The sequence below is a fragment of the Saccopteryx bilineata genome, chromosome 3, assembly GCF_036850765.1.
Source record: "Saccopteryx bilineata isolate mSacBil1 chromosome 3, mSacBil1_pri_phased_curated, whole genome shotgun sequence".
Taxonomy (NCBI): Eukaryota; Metazoa; Chordata; class Mammalia; order Chiroptera; family Emballonuridae; genus Saccopteryx; species Saccopteryx bilineata.
In genome coordinates this window covers 112,337,765-112,358,840 of record NC_089492.1, presented here as the reverse complement: position 1 = coordinate 112,358,840, position 21,076 = coordinate 112,337,765, and the positions used below count along the sequence as shown (strand labels likewise).

The 21,076-nt window shown below is 37.5% G+C and overlaps 1 protein-coding gene across 3 annotated transcripts in view; it reads left to right on the top strand.

Moving 5' to 3' along the window:
* Window positions 1-21,076, top strand: part of EFEMP1 (EGF containing fibulin extracellular matrix protein 1) — a 72,693-nt gene that overhangs the window by 2,635 nt on the left and 48,982 nt on the right. For all 3 annotated transcript variants that reach the window (XM_066267167.1, XM_066267165.1, XM_066267168.1), the window contains exons 3-4: window positions 3,179-3,227; window positions 3,399-3,809. In XM_066267167.1, the coding sequence (XP_066123264.1) occupies window positions 3,179-3,227; window positions 3,399-3,809 (460 nt within the window). The remainder of the gene's footprint in view (window positions 1-3,178; window positions 3,228-3,398; window positions 3,810-21,076) is intronic.

Below are 21,076 nucleotides of genomic sequence, written 5' to 3'. Positions count from 1 at the left end.
GAGCGAAAATGAAATTAGCTACTCACTCTTATATTCATCTAATAAAAGATTTTATTGCTTTTCTAACTGCTTATCTTCTACCCCACCCTTTGCTAATCACCTAAATCTTATTTGTCTTTAGCAGAGAAAGTCCCCTGTGGATTAAACACTATTGTTTTAAGAGTACTAAATAGAGTTTACTATGATGACAACAAACTTTCCAGATATGACATTCTTTTTGTGCTAAGATTAGGTCTGTTCTCTTTGGAATTGTGTATGCCTAATAATTCATGGTTAAAGGACAAGATGTAATTATTTTCAAGTACCCCCACTGTGGAGACATCATCTCCTTTCATCCTTATAGCAAAGTATGAGATAAGTGGCATCCCTTCCTTCTGCGGATAAGAGACCCGAAGGTCTGAGAGAGTATCTCACTTGCTTAAGGCTACACAGCCAGCAAGTGGTTAAAGCTAAATTTACTCTAGGAAGGTACTATAGTAGATCCATTTTAAAGGGATTGAACCTAGATGCCTAAAACAAACTGCAAGTCTTTTCTATTAGCATGTAGATTATTCAAGTGAGCTGTCATTTTGCCTAGCTTGAAAGATACCTTTCAGAGGGATGGGCTCATATCCACAAGATAGCATTCCCCTTCCATATTAAAGATAAGGTCCATTCAGTTATTTACTGGCCAAGTATCTGCCATGTGCATAAGCAATTCTCATTACTATCAAAGGAATTTAATTTTTTTTTTTTCTGTTGTTTACTAAGAAAACTCAGACCTTCACCTCAGGGAATTTACCCTGGGAAGATACTTGAAAACTACAAAGTTCCTAAGCAAGTACAAATAATATTATTATACATATTTTACAAGTTGTTAAGCAATAGAAAAGCAAGGAGGTAACTAATGTCAGTGCTGGCATATTAGAGCAGACAGAACTCTGTGCTGGTTCTTGAAGGAAGTAATGACTTTGGATTAATCTAGAAAGGCTGAAGAGGCATCTGAATCAGAAAAATGTGGCATAATCACAGTCTAGAAGTAAAAACAAGCAAGACAAGTCCAAGAGGTAACAAGTTCAAATGGACTGGAGCTGGGTAGTAGGGAGAACCTGGAGATGATAATAATGGGAGATGAGAGGTCTTCAGGCCACTGTGATCTCTTAGATGGAGGAACAACATAACCAAGAGAGTAAGAAAGATAGCCATGGAGGCTCTGTGCACCATGCGTAGATACGGAGACAGCTAAAAAGCCTGGCCTACTCATGAGGCTGGGAAAGCTTATAATAATTGGCAGATATAGAAATGGACACAAAGTCAGAAGACCCTAAAGGAAAAAAACATTGGATAAGTCAATGCTGATGTCAAAATTGTAATCCTGGGTCCTGAGAATGATGGTAGTGCCTTGAACAATGTTGGGGAAACTAGTAAGACCTTGTGAAATATGTGGCCATAGTGTTTACCCTGTTAAGTTTCAGATATCAGTAAAATATCTACACTGACTTCTCTGTCTCCATTCAGCTATTTACTTGACAAACATCTTTTGTATGCATAAGCAACTCTCAGCTCTATTAAAAGAATTTGTTTATTTTTGTTTACACTACTTTTGCTCAATACTTCCTGAAGCATCTTTCTTCTTTTCTCAAGAAGTAGCCCATGCTAAGTGAAATAAACCAGTCAGAGAAAGAAAAATAACATATGATTTCACTTACATGTGGAATCTAATGAACAAAATAAAATAACAAACAAAATAGAAATAGAAACATACTCCTGGATACAGAAAACAGACTGACAGCTGTCAGAGCGGATGGGGGTTGAGGGCAGGATGAAAAGAGTGAAGGAATTAAGCAAACAAACAAACAAAAGAAAACAAAAAACTCATAGATATGGTGATTACCAAAGAGTGGTGGGGAAAGGTAGAAGAGAGAAAAGGGAGGAATAATTGGTGATGAAGAGACTTGACTTGGGGTGGTAAACACACAATGCAATATATAGATGATGTATTATAGAATTGTTCACCTAAAACCTATATAATTTTATTAACCAATGTCACACCAATAAATTCAATAAATAAAATAAGAAGGAAGGAAATAGCTCATAGATGACTTGTATCAGAAACCCCTGGGATACTTATTAAGAATTCAGATTCTAGGCCTCCTACCCAGAATCAGATCTTTTGGGTAGACCCAGAAACCTGCATTTGAACAAGTCCCCTGGGCGATTCTTAAGCATAATAAAGTTTGAGATTCACTGACCTTCAGTAAGAATTCAGTTCCTGATCTGTCCCAAAGAAAAGCTTCCCAGAGTTGGCCCTGCCAACCTCTCTAACCTCATCCCCACCCACCCAGGACTACTTGCAGCTCCTCTCTTCTTTAAGAATTTTGCTCCTCTAAGTCCTCATTCATTAGTAGCCTCTCACATAGAGCCTTTTCTTCCACCCTGTTATGTCCACCCACTTCCCTGGCCAGAGTCCACCCCTCCTTCTATATGCATACTCGTGTCATGGCACCTAACATCTTGCTCCAACTTGTCTACCTGTCTGTCTCCTCTTCTGGCCTATGAGCTGCTTGAGGATGAGGACAAGTCCTCACGATCTTTGAATTCCCAGGGACTAGGATGGTGTCTTATAAGAGCAGGTATTTGACAGATGGTTCAGTGAGTGAACAAAAGGACCTGTGGGGACTGAAACTAGGAGGAAGGGCAGGGTATGAGAGGAGGCCCTGGACTAAGCTGAAGAGGAATGATAAGGAAATCCAGGTTCTGGAATGCTCTAAGAGGATTTAGAGAGAGAAGGGAGAGTCAAGGCCTGAAACAAAGAACTTAGTTAAAATTACTTTCTTTTTTAAAATTTACAACGAGGAAGAAGCAAATAAAGCAAAAAGAAAGAGAGCACAGCCGTCAGAGAGATTGGAGATTATTATCAAGACAGGGAAGAATTCTAAGAATATAGTCATGGGTGACTATACCAAACGAAACAGTAGAGTTGAGGTAGCTGATGATTGAAAGAGATACCTAAAGAGGGACAGCTTTGTCTTTAAAAAAAAAAAGAAAAGAAAAGCTAGAGAATGTTTAACCACCATCTCATCATCATCTAGGAGTCCAGTGCAAAAACTGTTGCTATAAAATGAAGCTTTTAGAGTGTCTTCCTAGGGACTGGAAACATCAACTGTCTCCTGACCCTATCTTGATGTTTTCTTCACAGCAATGCACAGATGGATATGAGTGGGATCCTATAAGACAGCAGTGCAAAGGTGAGCCAACTTCAAAGACTCTCCATCTGAACATAAACTCTCTGTGTCACTCTTCATCTCGCATCACTCTTCCTGTCCTGTTTGTATTATACCAAAAAGGCATGAGCATATATGTACATGTTCAGTTTTCCCCCTAAGAAGATTCCTGACTCATTTTATTACTGACCGCAGATATTGATGAATGTGACATTGTCCCAGATGCCTGCAAAGGGGGAATGAAATGTGTCAACCACTATGGAGGATACCTCTGCCTTCCTAAAACAGCCCAGATTATTGTCAATAATGAACAACCTCAGCAAGAAACACCAGCAGCCGAAACTGTGGGTGCAGCTGCAAATGCAGCTGCATCCTCGGGTACATCTGGGGGTGCAGCAGCCAGTGGCATGGCAACCAGTGGAGTGATGCCCGGATCTGGTTACGTTGCCAGTGCTGCTGCAGTTGCAGGCCCAGAAGTGCAGACTGGCCGAAATAACTTTGTCATCCGTCGAAACCCAGCTGACCCTCAGCGCATTCCCTCCAATCCTTCTCATCGGATCCAGTGTGCAACAGGCTATGAGCAGAGTGAGCATAACATCTGCCAAGGTAAGCATGACTTCTTGTACTAACAAGAAGGTTCTTGCCCAAGTGCACCTCGTGGTGAAAATAACAACTCAAAATTTTTTGACATCTTTCCACATGTGTCAGACATTGTGCTAAATGCTTTTCCTGTATTATCATATTTTATCATCACAATAATCCTAAAAGGTAGTTGCTGCCTGCATAGTCATCATTTTACAAATGAGGAAACCCTGGCTCAGAGAGGTCATCGCTGGTTCTCAACCTTAGCTGAACATATTTAGAGTTACATGGGAGCTTTTAAAAGTCCTCTATGTCCAAGCCACACCCTGGCCCAACTAAATATAACAACGCCAGGGGTGGGTTCCAGGCATCGGTATTTTTTAAAGCTCCCCACATTATTCCAGTGCGCAGCCAAGTTTGAGAACCAGAGGTCACAGGTGGTGAGTGCAGAGTCAGCCCTCGGACCCAGGCAGGCAGGCCAGAGTCACAGCTGTCAGAAGGAGCAGTCAGGTGATTCATGAGAACTTGAAATTGTTCTGTCAAGCTACTTCATAAATAGCCCCCCTTGGGTTCTCAAGCTTTCTTTACACTGAATTTGCAACTGACATTTTTTCCTTACTGTGGAAGAAAGAAATGGGGCTCCTGCTTCTCAGTACTTTTGAGGGAGGGAAGTCTACCCCACTCATATTCATCTGTCTTTTAAAGCTCTCATTTGAACACATTTCACTTATATCACGTGGCACCATCTGCCTGGGTTTTTCTGTTTATTTTCACAAAGAGTACACATCACTGTGTATTCTAGAAATAGCTGTAGACTCAGACTCATGCTAGCAAAGCAATAAGAATTTTGGCCTTTGAAGACATGTAGGATATTAGATAACTGGACTGTGCTAAGGGATTCTGTTTGCCGCTTTGTGCTTAACAAGCCCTTTTAGATCTGCTTGATGTGGAGATAGTATTACTGAGATAGGCCATAGGAGTCCCAGACTCCTGGCTGAGGAGACCCTGTATTATACCGTAAATGCCTGGAACACATTGGTTAATGGAAAGGGCCCAGGAGTTCTTACCTTCTACCTGCTCATTGAGGAAGAGAGCACCTTCTTTTTCTCAACAATGAGGGGTTCAGTCGGGATCACCCAGCTGCTGCATTGGGTGAAAAAAGCATCTTCTGGTATTACCCCTTATTCACCAGTGCTGAATGGAGAATCTCCTATATAAGCGATATTATATTTTAAATGGTTTATACATAAAGTAAGGAAACACATCATGCTTCAACTTTTATTACTTTATATTTTGTGTTCAAATTTTAAGTACCCACAACAAGAGCTAACCCATGCTGTGATGGTGTCATTTTGCAGAGTCTATCATATTAGCATCTGTTTCGTGTTACTGTCATGAGTCAGAATTCATATTGATGATGAATGCCTCAGCATCTGCTTAATATTCTGATATTTGATTTAAGGATTATGTCAAGAGGATAATCTCATGAGATTATTTTATATACATATTTACTTGAATAAATATTGATAAAAAGTAACTGAGTTTATTTAAGATACCAACTTCTAATTGTTATTGAAATATATAATTATATTTAAAGGTTTGGTGGTATTTTTCCTGAAACTGAAATGTTTTGCTGAAATTTTTAAAGTATGACTTTTACATACTAAGTTACTTTTCATACTTCAGATATATATATTTCACTGGTTCTTAGGAGGAAAAACAATAGATAAATGAATGATTTATTTCCCAAAGTAGTTTATAGCCCATCATTGACAATTGTGATTGAATACAAGAATGATGCCTATAACCAAATGAATAAGTTCTGTAGTAAAATATATTCAGAACTTACAACATTCATTGGTTAAGGTAAAAACTGTATAATAAAATGTGAATAATAAAAATGAAATTCTAATTTTTATTAAAAAGATTTAAATTATCTTACAAAATAAGTTACTTTTCATATATTAAAACATTTATACCACTTAATTCTTTGGAAAATTTTTTTTCTTTACTGAGAGAGAGAGAGAGAGAGCCAGACAGACAGACAGATGGATGGACAGAAAGGGAGAAAGATGAGAAACATCAACTCATAGTTGTGGAACTTCAGTTGTTCATTGATTGCTTTTTCACATGTGCCTTGACCGGGGCTCCAACTGAGCCAGTGACCCCTTGCTCAAGTCAGTGACATTGGGCTTCAAGCCAGCAACATTATGCTTCAAGCCAGGAACTTTGGGGCTCAAGCCAGCGACCAGTGTGTCATATCTATGGTCCATACTCAAGCTAGATGAACCTGCACTCAAGCCAGCAACCTCAGGATTTCGAACCTGGGTCCTCAGCATCCCAGGTTGATGATCTATTTACTGTACTGTGTCACCACCTGGTCAGGCTCTTTGGGAAATTTTTATTGTTATAAGCTAAAACTATTAAATGCCTTGCTTATGATAGATGCTAAATATATACTTATCAATTGTACACAGGGTATTTCCAATCCAAACTGTTCTGCATAATTCAACCAATTTCTAAAACTGTATTATTGGAAGCAGGGTTAAAAGTTTTTTTAATGATTTAAGGCTTAAGTTGAATTTCTTCCCACCTCACAATTTTACAAAGTGCCCGCAAATGTAGATTTGCTTAATTGTTGATAAAAGGGGGTTATTTCATATAACAACAGGATAATCTATATAGGGACTCTGACTAACATAAGTCGAGTCACACTTATGCCCATTTATTATTGAGCTAATCAAACATTCAGTCCAGCTTCTTCTAATTGCCTACAGATGTATGACATGCTCATTCCAGGCCAGCAACACAAAATAATGTTTTATAACCAATGTGAAATTGTGGGGACCTCTGCTCAAAACAATACTGTGCTCCAAGGACCTCTATTACTGACATCACTGTGGAAATTGAGGAGCCTTCTGTTTTAATAGAGATCTCCACTCCCTTTGAAACTTTGCATACTTATGCCCAGTAATCCAAACACATTTACCGTGGTCGCTGGATCAGAGTAAATGAATGCTTGCAGATGAGTCATATTTGTATTAAAATTATTCCTTTTTTCCACATATATTTTTCAACAGGTACAATTTATCATTACATAACTGAAAGCTGTAGACAGCTTTATGGAATGACTGAAAACTGCTGTGTTTCAATGTTCAAGTCAATTGTGCTTTTGAATGCACTATTACCAATCATAGATGGCACCTAATAATTTAAATACCACTAGATATTTTTAAATATACTCTATTTTATAAGTATATATTTAACCAGCTGTCCATGTTTTAACATTTAATGAAAATGTATTCCTTTTATTACAGAGTTTTTCAGTTTTATACAAAAACAAGGGGTTTAAAGTACAACATAATATCCAAATATCACGTCATATTGAACAGTTTTTTTCAGGTAATTTTTGTTAACTAAGGTAATGCTGGGGGAGCCATTAACACTGAGAATCTGAAATGACTGGTGGCAGCTATAGCATTCCATGAAGATGATTTCATTGTTACATACCTGGAGTCATGTATAAATAAAGTTTAAAAATTAATGGTTTCTCCATGAGCTATCATCTGCTTCAAAGACAACATCTATTCAACTTCTCCAAAAGAAAATTGGATGAATAGGGAATTTATTGTAACTCACTGATGACTCACTTTATTTTTTTTACATCATTAGTGCAAGGTCTCCATATAATCTTCCTCAAAAGAGATAGTTAGAAATCACTGGTTCAAGTTGAGAAGTAATTTTTTAAATCATATGTAAGTTTCTAAGAGCCTTATTCTTGTAGGGGGAAAAAAGCCATTTGGGATGACAACAGGGAGCATTGAGCGGCCAATTTAAAGGAATTTGTTCATGTAACTGAACTTTTGAAAAATTAAACATAGTGTATTTTGTATAACTGATAATAAAGCCATAACTAAACTCATTCAGGATTTATAGGTATCATTACTAACTTATTAAAGAAACTGTGCCATAAAAAAAAACACATAACTCAATATAAATGTTTAATGAAGCTGATTATGGAGCCAAATTCAGAATGCAGTGCCTGCCTTGTGTTATATAAGGTGAGAAGTGGGAAAATATCCCCTAGGGCAGCGGTTCTCAACCTGTGGGTCGCGACCCCGGCGGGGGTCGAATGACCAAAACACAAGGGTCGCCTAAAGCCATCTGAAATACATATGGTTCTCAACCTGTGGGTCGCCACCCACAGGTTGAGAACCGCTGCCCTAGGGTTTCCAACCATCCCTGTCTACCTGAGGCTGTGCTGATTTGAAAACGGAAAGCCCCACAACCCTGGAAATGCCTTAGTCCTGGGCAAATGGGATGATTGTCTACCCCAACACACATCCAATAACCAATCCTGTACATCACACAGACAAGAGCTATTGTTTTTTCAGGTAAGGCATTGTTTGCCCAATGGGACTTTTTCTCTATTTGTTCTAAATTTTCAAAAACTAATCCTCATTGATTTTTATGTACCCAGAGAGAGTCTTTCTATTCAGTTGTCAGAATCCTACTTGTCACTCTGCCAATGAGCTGGTTTCCACATTCTTCTAGATTGCATGTGTAGGATAGGTAGACATTAGCACTTGCATACTTAGATATATGTCCTACCATAGTTAGCTCATTACTGCGGGGAAAAATTTTACCACACAGCCAAATTCAATGCTTTTGCCAAAATTTTTATTTTTTTATTTTTTAACTATATTATCAATGATTCTGTTTTGCCTTTATCCTTATTACGTATGACACAGGACCAATTAAAAAGCTAAAGAGAAAAATAAATGCCTTTTATGAAGCCTAAAGGAACAAAAAAAATTATATTCTGAATTAAAAAAAACTACACTCTTGGGGGACTATTATTTTCTACACATTTCTTTATAAACATAATGATAACTAAAAGACTATTTTGAAAAAGAGTTATTATCTGTACATCTAATTTAGAAGAGAGAAACTTGAACTAACATGTACAGATTCTCAGATGCTAAGGACATCTTTCTTTGACTTCTTCCTTTTATAACTTAAGAGATCTCATATGCAGAAGAGAATTTATAAATTATAGTGCAATCAAGTAGCTTAGCATACCTGGCATTGTCATTACAAACAACTTTCAAACACTGCCTTTTTGTTGATTCTCACTAATGTCATTAGGGTCTCTGGTTGCTTTTTTTCAGTTCATGAGTAAATGCCTAGTTTTTGTTACATATAATTATACAACTCCCCCCAAAGAGCTTTGATCTCAGAAAATAGATATTTTGCAAAAGGAAGACTATAATTGAATAAATTATAATATTAACAGAAAAGAAATACTTTAAGCAGAAAGTAAAATGGGTATTTAGCCGACTTATGGTTCTTCATTATTTTAGTTAATTACTTTTGAGTATCTGAAAATTCTCTAAACCCACATCGATAACTAGGAGTTAAGTTTATAAGAAAAACTGAATTACTTTTTAAATAAGCTGATACAGTGTCATAGAAATGATTGATTTTTTCCTTTAAAAAAAAAAAACTAGCAACGTTTCATAATTTACTGTTCCAAAAACTGTAGTCATTAAATTTCTAGTTAATTTAAGACTCATTTTTTAATATACATTTATGAATAGTATGTATAGGTATCTGATTGATACACAGTCACAAAGTTCCTTAAACCTCCTTCATAAAAATCAAATGACAGCTATTTGAGGTGGAAGGATGAAAGAGATCAGTTTGATTGCTCTTCAGCTAAAGACTATGCTATGTAACTGCCTAACTCAATGATTCCCATAGTGTGGCTCCAGAAAAGAAGCATTAGCATCACCCAGTAACTTATAAATGCAAAATCTTGGGCCTCCCATCAGACCTACTGAATCAAGAACTCTGGGAATGGGGCTCAGCAATCTGTGTTTTAGCAGTCCCATGATTTGGATCCCTGCTCAAGTTTGAGAATCAATGTCTAACTTAATCTTAACTTCAGGAAGCTGCACATTTAACTACAAAATCAGAAGGCAGGATCAAAATACTTTACATGGAATATGGGAAGAGAAAATATCAAAATTATACATTCTGTTTCTATGATAGAATAATATTTCTAGTTTACTTTTCTCACCTTTTTATATTGTCATCACCAGTGGTACTCTGATCCTTAAACATGATCGGTCATGACTCTTGGTTAGGACTATTACCCTGAACCAAGGACATGATATGTGCATTCTAGAAGAAAAGAAAAAGAAAGAAAACAAGAGATCTTACATCTCTATATAACACCTGTAAATGTGAAATACTATAACTGCCCTTAAATTGTCAGTAAGTGAAACTCCAAGTTATGTTATGAGCATGGTAATATGATTGGTGATAAGAGATGAGGCAATGCTGTTTGGAGGTTTATTTTATGAGTCACAAAAGAGGAGGTTGGGTTGGCCTTAAAGCATCTTTTGGTTATCACAATATCAGATGTACAGCTGACATCTCATTCTATTTAGAGTCTATGACTATCATCAGATATTAGAAGAATATTCACATAAGTATCATCTTTTCAATTTAAACTTGATCAAAGATTTACTTCTCATCAAAGACATAAAGATTCTTGTTAAAACTAGTTAACAATCTGTAAAATGGATTTCTCTCTCCCCATAGAAACAAAAAGAAGCCGATTAGAGAATTGCAAGCCTGGGTAAATTCAGGGATATGCACTGGTACTGGCTCATTATTTCTTTCTCCAGAAGAAAGTCTCAAACTATTCTCTGAAATCAACAACTTGCCCCATTTGTAAGGATTGCCTTTGCACTTGTTGAATTACTGGCACAATTTTATTCTTTGAAACCAGAGTAAACAAAATTTGCCCTAAACATGTTTGATTTTGCATGAATGTACAAATTAGTAATTCATGCCACATGCCACATCTGAAATTCATTAGCCTGCTTCTTTTTCCAGGAGGTAACTGCAAATTGCACACTCAAAAATAAAACTGATCAAGATAACTGCATTCAAAATTGGCAGAAGAAAACAGCTGTCATTGCAAGCATTTAGGCACAGTTGCAGGCTTGTAGCTTGAACCTAAATGATTTATAAACTTTTTATAAAGCTGTGAAGAAATGACATGAAAGGAAGGTTGACTGCTAGTATCAATATATTGACAATAGCATAGATAGCTTGTTGCTGTCAATTTCATATGACCACAGATAAAAAGAAGGGAGACATAGTGAGTCATTGTTACATAAATATGTACTAAAGAGACTAAAAATTTGAGGTTTGGGCTAACTCAAATTCTAAAACTTGAGCTACCTTTCAACTACTATAATTGTACATCTATCCTAGTCACGGCTGACCATGCAATAGAGCAAGTGAAGTTGATCAAACAGAACACAGAAGCATTCAGTTAGTGTTCAATAACTTCAATCAAGTTTGAGAACTACTTTCTGTTGTAAGGCACTTTGATAGAATCAAAGTAGAGGAAGGAGTAGTCATAGTCCTTCGGGAATTTTGCATCATTGACCCATGAGTTATCAAATAAGAAGAGAAAAATACAATTCAATAAAGTAAACACATGATACATCACAAGAAGTACATGACAAATAGCCAAAAATAAAGTAAAATTAGTGTGTGACAAAGGTAGTCTTGCAATTTACTAAAATCCGTATTTGGACAGGAAAAAAAAAATGTCACCAGAAATGTGGTTGAGAGTAAAAGTCTGGTTTCTCACTGGAATGGTCCATTTAGGAGAGAATGATGAGAGGAAATTGAGAAGTCTGATGAGGAAATCAAAAGTCAAAGAGGAAGTGATCATCCAGTAGCCAAGCAGAACAAGCACAAAGCAGCATCGTGTCTGTGTTCCTTATGTCTTCCAGTGGTTTCCCAGGAAAGTCACCCAGAAGCAGTGTGCTGCTGATAGGAATGCTAGCAAAGCAAGGGTGGGGGTAGGTGGAGGGAGACCAGATCAGAAAGTGCACATGATGCGAAGCCACTGCACAGCAAACGTCTCCTACTGCTCCTATCTTCAGTACCTCTCCCGAGCAGAATACTAATGTGTTCCACCACTGCTGCCTAAATAATTCTTGAGCTGTGTCCCATTTTGCTTATTAATAAATAGGCACTAAGAAAATGTTTGGTATGTGTATGTATCTCTGTGTGAGTTTGAATAAATGAATGATTTTTAATCATCAGAGAATTTAGGCTTAAAGTTTACTCTGAGTTCTAAAACTATTATTGAAAATGAGCTATGAATAATATCATATGGATACAAGGTATATTTCCCAACTATATGTTATCAAATTTCTCATTAATTTTGGAGGACTTAGATATTTTGTTCCCATTTGAAGCTTAAGCCACTTGAATGAAGAAGTTATAAAGTCTATTCTTTATATCTTTGATTGTTAGGTTTTTAATAAACATTGGTGAAGAAACAGGTTGCTGTTATTCCTAGAGCAAGACTAGTAATTGGGTATTTAAAATCTGTTTACTTTCTGGCAAGTCATTTAAGCAATGATTGTATCTCTGTGTCAAATATATCCTTCCTAGAAATCTACTGGTGACTAATGATAATACAATTGAATTTGGGAGATGTTAATATACATATTTATATTTGCAGTTTAAAAAAATCATAAGGCTGGTAAATACTTATGTGACATGTCTGATATTGTGAAGAAACTCAAGGCAGTTGATGAAACTCTAGTACACAATAAAAAGTAAGAAAAGAAGAGGTCAGAACATTCTATCTTGGTCATTCCCTTCTTCTGCAGGTCAGAAATTATCCTTTCAAAATCTATTTTGTTCAAATTCCAAAGGGTGGAATCCAGGAAAGTCACTAAGTTGGGATGTAAGTGACTTAAAGAAGCTCAGTTCTGATCAGGTTCCCAAAGCAGGAAGGCCTGAATTACTAAGGAAGTGAGAAGGAAACCCTTAAATCCAAGGGGCCCCAAAGAAAGAAACCAGCTTACTGCATAACCCTTAAGAGTGGCAACTAGCTTATACTTGACCTGTAGGTGAAATAAGAGTGTGAAATAGGGAATGGAACTAGAGACAACCATGAGAGCTATGTGTATAGCTTTACGTGTTCCCAACTAAAGTGAGAATTGTGATGGGAACTGGAATTGTCTTTGTGCATAGAGTTAAGTCTCAAAAAGTTCCAGAGACTATAGTGAAATAAGTTTTGCACTCTAAAGGTCTGTGCGTGCTGCAAGGAATCTATTCCTCCTTCCTTGAGTGCAGGTGTGGAACACCATCCAAAATGGGAAACAACTCAAGGGGTCCCTTCAGTGTCCATCCTAAAGTCCAGGTCTGTCACACTCTGGATTAAGGAAGAATTTTTGTTCAATAGTAATTAGTTAGATTTTACTTGTGAAATATTTTGCAGCCAAGCCTTCTTCTCATACATACAGTCACAAAACAAGTATGCCATTAAATTGTTGAGATTTTTGCTATTGACTGAAAAACTTAAGTATCTCAATATATATTTTAAAACACCAAAATTACAAAGAACAGTATGTCTGTTTTTCAGAGTCTGCTGTTGAGTCCTTAAATTGTTGTTGATTTCAAGGGGTTTCTTAGAGAATTAGATCAATTTTTATCATTCTCTTAAAATATATGAGCAATTTAAATATATAGCATCATTCAGCTTTGCAAAATTCACCAGTGAACTTTTTTCTAATTACGGCTTTCTGTAATTGAGGCCTAAAGAGACACTATTGTGTAAAATGGTTTTCTCTCCTTATCCATGTCCTCACCTGAGCAGTTTGTGATATCAGATATACTTCATCTAAAATAGAAAAGGACATTCCGAAAGAGGCTGTTAAAAGACACCTTAGGAACCTGTTATGCAAGTTAGGTACATCCTTTCTTGCCTAGATTTAGTTTATTCCAGCCATTTACACTCACATGTGAACATATGCCCACTCAAGTTCATGCTCATATATACACAGGTGCACAAATATATAATGCACCATTATTTTTGTTAGGAAAGTAACAAGTACCAAAATTAAACTGATGAAAGTTGATAATGTTTCTAAAATAATTCAGAACACAGTTCCCATTTCATTATTCTCATAAAATCCACACCAAAAACTGATTTCTAAATTGTATCTATCACAAGAGAATAGGGCACCTTGGACAGCTACTACACGATTAAATCAACAAAGAATTTTGTTAGATGGGAGTATAGAAAGGGTCAACAAAATAGAAGTAAAAGTAAATAAGACATAACCTGTCAGGCTCTCTTGCCTTATACTTCTGCAGCATCCTGGCCATTTCTTTACTAATCTTTCTTAGAGATATACCTGGATTCCATCCTGATCCACCTCTGTCATCTATAATAAGCATCTGAATTTTTAAACAAAGCATACTTTTTAGATAGACCGCCATTGATTGGATTAAAAATAACTTATGTGAAACTGACATTGAATCCCCAAGCTCTTTCATTCTTCAGACTTCAGCAAACTATATAGTCAGGAGATAGCCCAGAATAAAATGCCACTGAACAAGCAAAGCAGAAAATTCCAGTCATTCATGATTAATTAAATTTTCCCAGTAAAAGCTGTGGGATCCTTTTGTAAAAATAGTTTACAACCTGGTGGTTCAGAAGAACCCTACCCAGGGAGGTAGCCAAAGGAAAAAAGTTCTCCCACATAATCTGGCAAAGATTCAAGGCTTTGTTCTGAACTTCAATTGCATGACCTCTCTTCTTTAGTCAATGAAAAAAATAAAAGCTAATGATAAAAGGAAGTTAAGTTTAAGAAGGAAATTTAATTGCAGTGCAATTTAAGCAGGTAATGATTGTTCTGGGGAAAGAAACAGAAAGATTATTTGATGAAATAGCTCATTCAAAAAAAACATGTTAAATAGCCAAACCATTGTAAATTATAGTTCAACTCTAAGTAAACTAAAAAAATGTTCCCTATTGATTTTTCGATTTTAAGCATAAAAATGGATTGTGTAAACATGCCAGAACAATAGTTTTCAATAAACCAAGCTATGGAAGATGTTTAATACCCAAACAGACTATCAGAATATCACTCTGTTACAAAAAGGGCTTAGGCTATTGAGTTGTCATTGTGAAAATCTGGCCACAAGTAGTATTAGGGTTCTGATGAGAGTTTTAAAGAATTATTGGAAAATATGACTATAATAGCAAAGTCAGGAGTAGGCAGGATTACACATTACCAAAAGTATCATGAATCTATTACAAAGTGGTTTTAACTGTATATTTTTCTTGGTAAAATATAGTTTCCTGTTCTCATCTTAAGGGAATAGTTTATAGTGACAAGAGAAAATAGGGAACACCTCAATAAGGAAGATTGCATGAATTATTTGATTAAATATGAATTATTTGGGTTTTTTAATTTTCTCATGAGCTTAATTAAAAAAAAATCAAGCAAGGTTCTGAGAAGTGTGCAAAACCAACTGCAAGCAATGGGTCTGCCTATTAATTAGAAATGGAATCAGTGCAGATTCAAATTCAGACAAAGCCTTTGCAGGTGATCTGGAGAGCTGCACTGTAAAATTATTTTAATAGTTGACACACCATTTGTTATGTCAACTAACTCAGCAGAAAGACAACACCTCTTTCCCTCTTCTATGTTACAGCTAGGTGAACCTTTTAATCAGAAAGATCACAACTGGGTAACTGCAATCACTACAAATTCATGATTTAAATGTTGCTTGCATTTCAGGTTGATGCTTTATCCACTGTGCCACCACAGGTCAGGCTGTTGCTTGCCCATTGATTAATCTTTGCTACACATATCACATATCATTAGGATGAAACTGTGAAGCCAGTCATGTAATTGTGACACTCTCCCCTACCATCACCACACACCACTCAGTGTGAAAATCAGTTGTCTAAGAAAAAAACAAAAATGCAGTGAACACCTTCAGGGTAGAGGCCAAGGCTGTATTCACACATTTGTGGAGAAAAATATACAAAGTAGAGCAAACAGCTGAGCTATATTTTTCTCTTCCAGGAACCAACCCTTACCCTGAGAGATAGGAGCAGCTAGCTGTAAGAAGAATAAGAGGCGGGGGGTGGGGGGGATGAAGAATGGAACTGGAAGAGAGGTAAAAAGAGAGCAAGAGAGGAGGGTAGAGGACACTGAGCAATCATAAGACTATACTAATCAAAACCAGGTTCTACTGTAGTATCTCATAAAGTAGTATAATTACCGAATTTCCACCTATGTATATATTTATAAATGCATTTTTCTCCTCAAAAGACTGATGAAGGAAAAAGAAAAGGTGACACCTGAATAAATCAGTTTTGCTGTTTTTATAAATATGCCTATGGGGCCCTGGCCGGTTGGCTCAGCGGTAGAGCGTTGGCCTGGCGTGCAGGGGACCCGGGTTCGATTCCCGGCCAGGGCACATAGGAGAAGCGCCCATTTGCTTCTCCACCCCCCCCTTCCTCTCTGTCTCTCTCTTCCCCTCCCGCAGCCAAGGCTCCATTGGAGCAAAGATGGCCTGGGCGCTGGGGATGGCTCCTTGGCCTCTGCCCCAGGCGCTAGAGTGGCTCTGGTCGCGGGAGAGCGACGCCCCGGAGGGGCAGAGCATCGCCCCCTGGTGGGCAGAGCCTCGCCCCTGGTGGGCATGCTGGGTGGATCCTGGTTGGGCGCATGCGGGAGTCTGACTGTCTCTCCCCGTTTCCAGCTTCAGAAAAAAAAAAAAAATGCCTATGGAAATCTTAAGATTGTGATTCAATTACTGTCTAATATGTGTTGGGGAATTTCCCATATTATATGTGTGATAGACCAGTACTTCTTAAACTTTAATAAACACACAGATTATCTGGGGATCTTATTAAAATGAAGATTCTGAATCAGCAGGTCTGGAATGAGGCCCAAGATTTCACATCTCTAACAATCGCCCGGATTCTGTTGATATATACAGAGCCTGTCTTCTTTCCAGTAGCTGAGAATTTGCTCTTCCCAAGAAGCTTATAGGTCCAGTGACTTCGTTTTCTATTTTCTGCAATTAGAAAAAATGTAGTTTTATTCCCCCAAAGATATTTCTCTCCTCTGGTTACATACTCAAGGTTCTCTGATATAAATTCCATAATAACAGCGACAACTATAATACATAGATGCTCCCCTTCCTTTATAACTGATAGAATTTTCTCAGGTAGTGAAATGTCTTTAATGCTTGAGTGCTCAGGAGGATCCCAGCAAGTAGACTCTGGCAGCAAAGAGTGGCAGAACTCCATGAAACCCGGCAGGAGACAAAGGTTCCGTCTAAGTCTTCCCCTAAGGAACTCTGACTGTATTAAACTAGTTATTATCCTCCCTGGGCCTCAGTTTTCTTAGCTGTTAGAAATAAGAGGAGTCCTTTTCAGCTCTTACTTGACATAATTTTAGAAGAGAGACAGAGGGCGGGGGGAGAGAGGAGGGGAGAAAGCAAGAGGAGAATGAGGAGAGAGAAAGAAAGTGAAGGAAGAGCACACTTTATCTAGATGACAGGCATTGGAAGTATGGTAACTATATGGTTCTTGATTGATACATGCCTGGAGTTTAAACTGCTCCTATTGATAGAAGTTCTTCTTTACCATTCAAGTGGTGTTTTTATCAGGAAAACATACCAGAGCAAGTTAAAATCTGCCCTGGGAAGAATGCAGGTACATTCTGTGATTATAATAGCATTAATGACTCAGTAACAAAAAGTAGACAGTTCTAATGACTTGAATCTTTATTGACAAAACAGTTCACACCTTGTGCTGGTTGTTTGCTAAAAACCTGGACCAAATCACTGAAGCTTTAAAAGCTGGATCACTGGAGTCTTTTCCCCAGGCAATGACATGGGTAATTATTATGGTTCATGCTACAGCCCAGCTCTCCATTTCAATCCCAGCTTAGAAAGGATTTATACTGCTCAAAAAATTAGAGGACCAGGGAACGTGCAGATACTCCAGTCCTTTTTGCCTTTTGTTTAGTGCATTTTCACCAATGAAATAAAAGTTGGCTTTGCATCTTGTTTGCATAATTGAACAACTTTAAATCAAATGCTTCTTTTATCGCTTCATATTCACTTTAATATATCCCCTAATTTTTGTGAGCAGTATATTTTTATTGGTGCATAACTATACTTTTTGCATGTATTAATATAACTCCGTTAAAATGTACAGGTGCCAACACCAAATGTTACAGACTCTTTACTATTTCCTTAATTTTGAATTGATTTTCTATCTTCACTGGGGAGCAGGGGTACCTTTCAGCAAAGAACAATCTGTTTAAAGTCTACGAGTTTGTTCATTTCGCATTTTCAGATTTTTTTTTCAGCCTCAGACTCAAACCATGCTTACAACCAAAGCAGTCAGTCTTTCCTGAACTTGGGTATTATTATCCATCATATAAGGAGGTCTTTAAGCCAGTTCTCTGTTGCTATGTAACAAATTACCCTAAAATTTAGGGGCTCAAACAACAAACATTTATTACCTCACAGTTTCTCTAGGTCGGGAATCAAGGTGTGACTGAGCTGGGTCCTCGGGCTTTGGGTCTTTCCCAAGGCTGCAGCCGCCTCCATGCTTGACCGGGAAGGACTCTCGCCTAGCTCATTCACTAATGGTTGTTGGCAGGATTCACTTCCTGCCTCCTTCAGCACCTTGCCACATGTACCTTCCCAGAGAGCATCTTACAATCACTTCCGTAGGGTAAGAAGCGAAGAGCAGGAGACAATGTCAGCGACAGAGAAAGTACTAATATGACTGAAGTCACGGGCTTCTGTAACTTAATCGCTGAAGTGACAGCTCATCACTTTTGCCATATTCTGTTCATTAGAAACCAGTCACTAGATCCAGCCCCCATTCAAGGGCATGAATGCCAGGAGAATGGGATCACTGGGAGCCACGTCAGTAGCTGCCTACCACAATCTGTAATTAAAATTCTCCTGAATTGATTCCAACCAAACCTTTAGAGTTAAATCTAGAATTTTAAATAGTTTCAAAAAAACAAAATATGAGTTTAAAAGCAAAATGTACCCACCTTCCCAGGAGTACAGTAGACTGGAAGACTCATTCAGATATGCAGCCGACAGGTATGGCTGAAATAGGCAAAGTACTAAAACAACCTTGCTGCTTCTAACAGCCTCTTTTGTATAAATGTACCCGTTTCTTCTTCATGGATTTGGAATTTCTAAAATGTTATCAATCCTTTCCGAAACCACCCTTAAATAGTTATAAATATATCCTTTGATTTTAAAACTTCTCTTTATTAAAATCCTCCTTTATTCCAATCTATAAATAAACAATATCCATGAAACAAAAACTTTATGAGCAAACACAAAACTCCCTTTATTTTTGCAGAGTCGCATGTACCCACATGCCTATTACATAAAAGGAATTTAAACTGTTCTTGCTTCATGTTAACTTTTGTCCTAGACATCTGTGATATTTTTGTTTATTAGGGAATCATGGGAAATGTTCTCCATCTCTCCCGTAGAAATCTCTGTTCTGTTTTGGTCATGTTTTCTCCTGCAGCCTACTCAAAAGCCTGTTTCTAGAATCATCATTTTTATGTTGAAGTATATTTACCTCTTTTCTTTTGCCTCAGAAGTCTACTAGGAGGCATGTGCTGAACATAACCTACATTTATAACAAATAGGTTATATAATAGTTAAAATTCAGCACAAACTTTGTAGGGATTCTGAGGAGTAGATATCTTGATAAGAGACAGAATAGTGGCTTGTTTTTCTATCAGAAGGCAATGGGAAGTAGAATAGTAGTACTCTAAGGGAAAGGAAAAGATAAATTAGCAAAAACAGGAAAAATCAGTGAAAATGGAAACAAAGAAATTGAATCGTGTGTAGGAGGACCTATAGAAAGGCCACATCCCATTTCTCCTAGAAGAATAGTCTAGTAGCCAAATTGTGAATTAACCAGAGGAAAAGAATAAAGGCTAATGTAGCTATTAAAAGGAGTAAGTAAAATCCAAAGGAAGCTTTTTTTTTTCCTTGAAGAAAATGGAAATGGACCAAATGTTCTTAAATTGCTTTTTTAAAGTACATAATGCAGCTCTGTATGGAGTGTAGCACATTTTCTCCTTGGTTCACTTTCCCCATGAATTAGTTTCCAGATTTGCACAGGTGTCTCTGATGCCAATAATAAAAAAGTCTGCAGGCCTGTTGAGTGGGTAGTAGGATAAATCGGTCCCTCAACAGTCAGGTAGAAGCCAGCCTCTAGCCTCCAGCCTGGAGCATCCTGGGGAGACTGGTTGGGTCCATGAAGCAGACAGTGAGAGCTGGGGCAGCCCAGGGGCAGGTTGGGGGGGGGGGCGCCCAATCGTATCTGGTTCCCTTTACTGTGAAGTCCAGAGGGAAAAAAAGCATTATGCTCATTAGATTTCCTTATATCCAGCCATCCATTTACTAATACATTCTCTTGACATAAGTAGCCATACTAAATTCCTCTTGTCTCATCACTAACTCTAAAATGACAGTTTAAGGATTATCCTTTCTGCCACTTACCATGAAACACGGCTCCAAACCAGTCTGTTGTAGGTTTCTGACCTAACCACATAGCTCTCAACTGAGTGGATAATCAATCATTCTATGACTAAATCCATCTGGAACAAATTTGAAGAAGTGGCCATGTAGGTTTATTTTGAAAAAAAGAAATTAAACTGAAACCACAGTTGATCTTTTAAAAGGTTCAGAAGTAAAAATCTATATATAAAACTCAGCAATGACTTTTTCTCCCAGAACTGGTGCATACTCTCTGAATAATATTGAGTCTGTCTTGCCTCCATTTTGCATTTCACTTATTCTTTCAGAGAGGCAGTCTTTAAATGCTTTGGAGGAGGGTCCACTTCCCAAAGAAGGAGGTCACAAACCCTCCTTGGAAAGAAGGAAAGGGAGTCATTGTATGGTCAGGTTCTCACCATAACTTCATGCTAAATTCCCAAACACAGGAGCTCAATAGAGGGATTATGGGACCGAAAGAGCCTGTTTCCAGTCATTCTGGCTGGACCCACTACTTTTTGCCCTTTAGACATTAAAGGAAATTTAAATATCAAGAGCTTTGGCTTTTAAGAACTCCACCTTTCTTTCTCTTGCTAGACCCCAAATACATAGTTAGTGTAGATGTAGGATGTATTTTTATATTCTGAAATCTGCACCATTCGTGCATTCATTTGTTCAATTTTCAGTCATTTACTCATCAATTCATTCATCAATGCATTCAGTTAATATGTATTCAAATTGCACTAGATGCCTATACACCACCATTCTTGCAAAAAAAAAACTCTATCTGAAGAGGTAGGTTACGGTCAGATTTTTTTAAAAATTAAATAATACAGATAATTCAGCTCAACAATTCAAGGCAACAAAACTCTAGCTGAGAGCCTTGG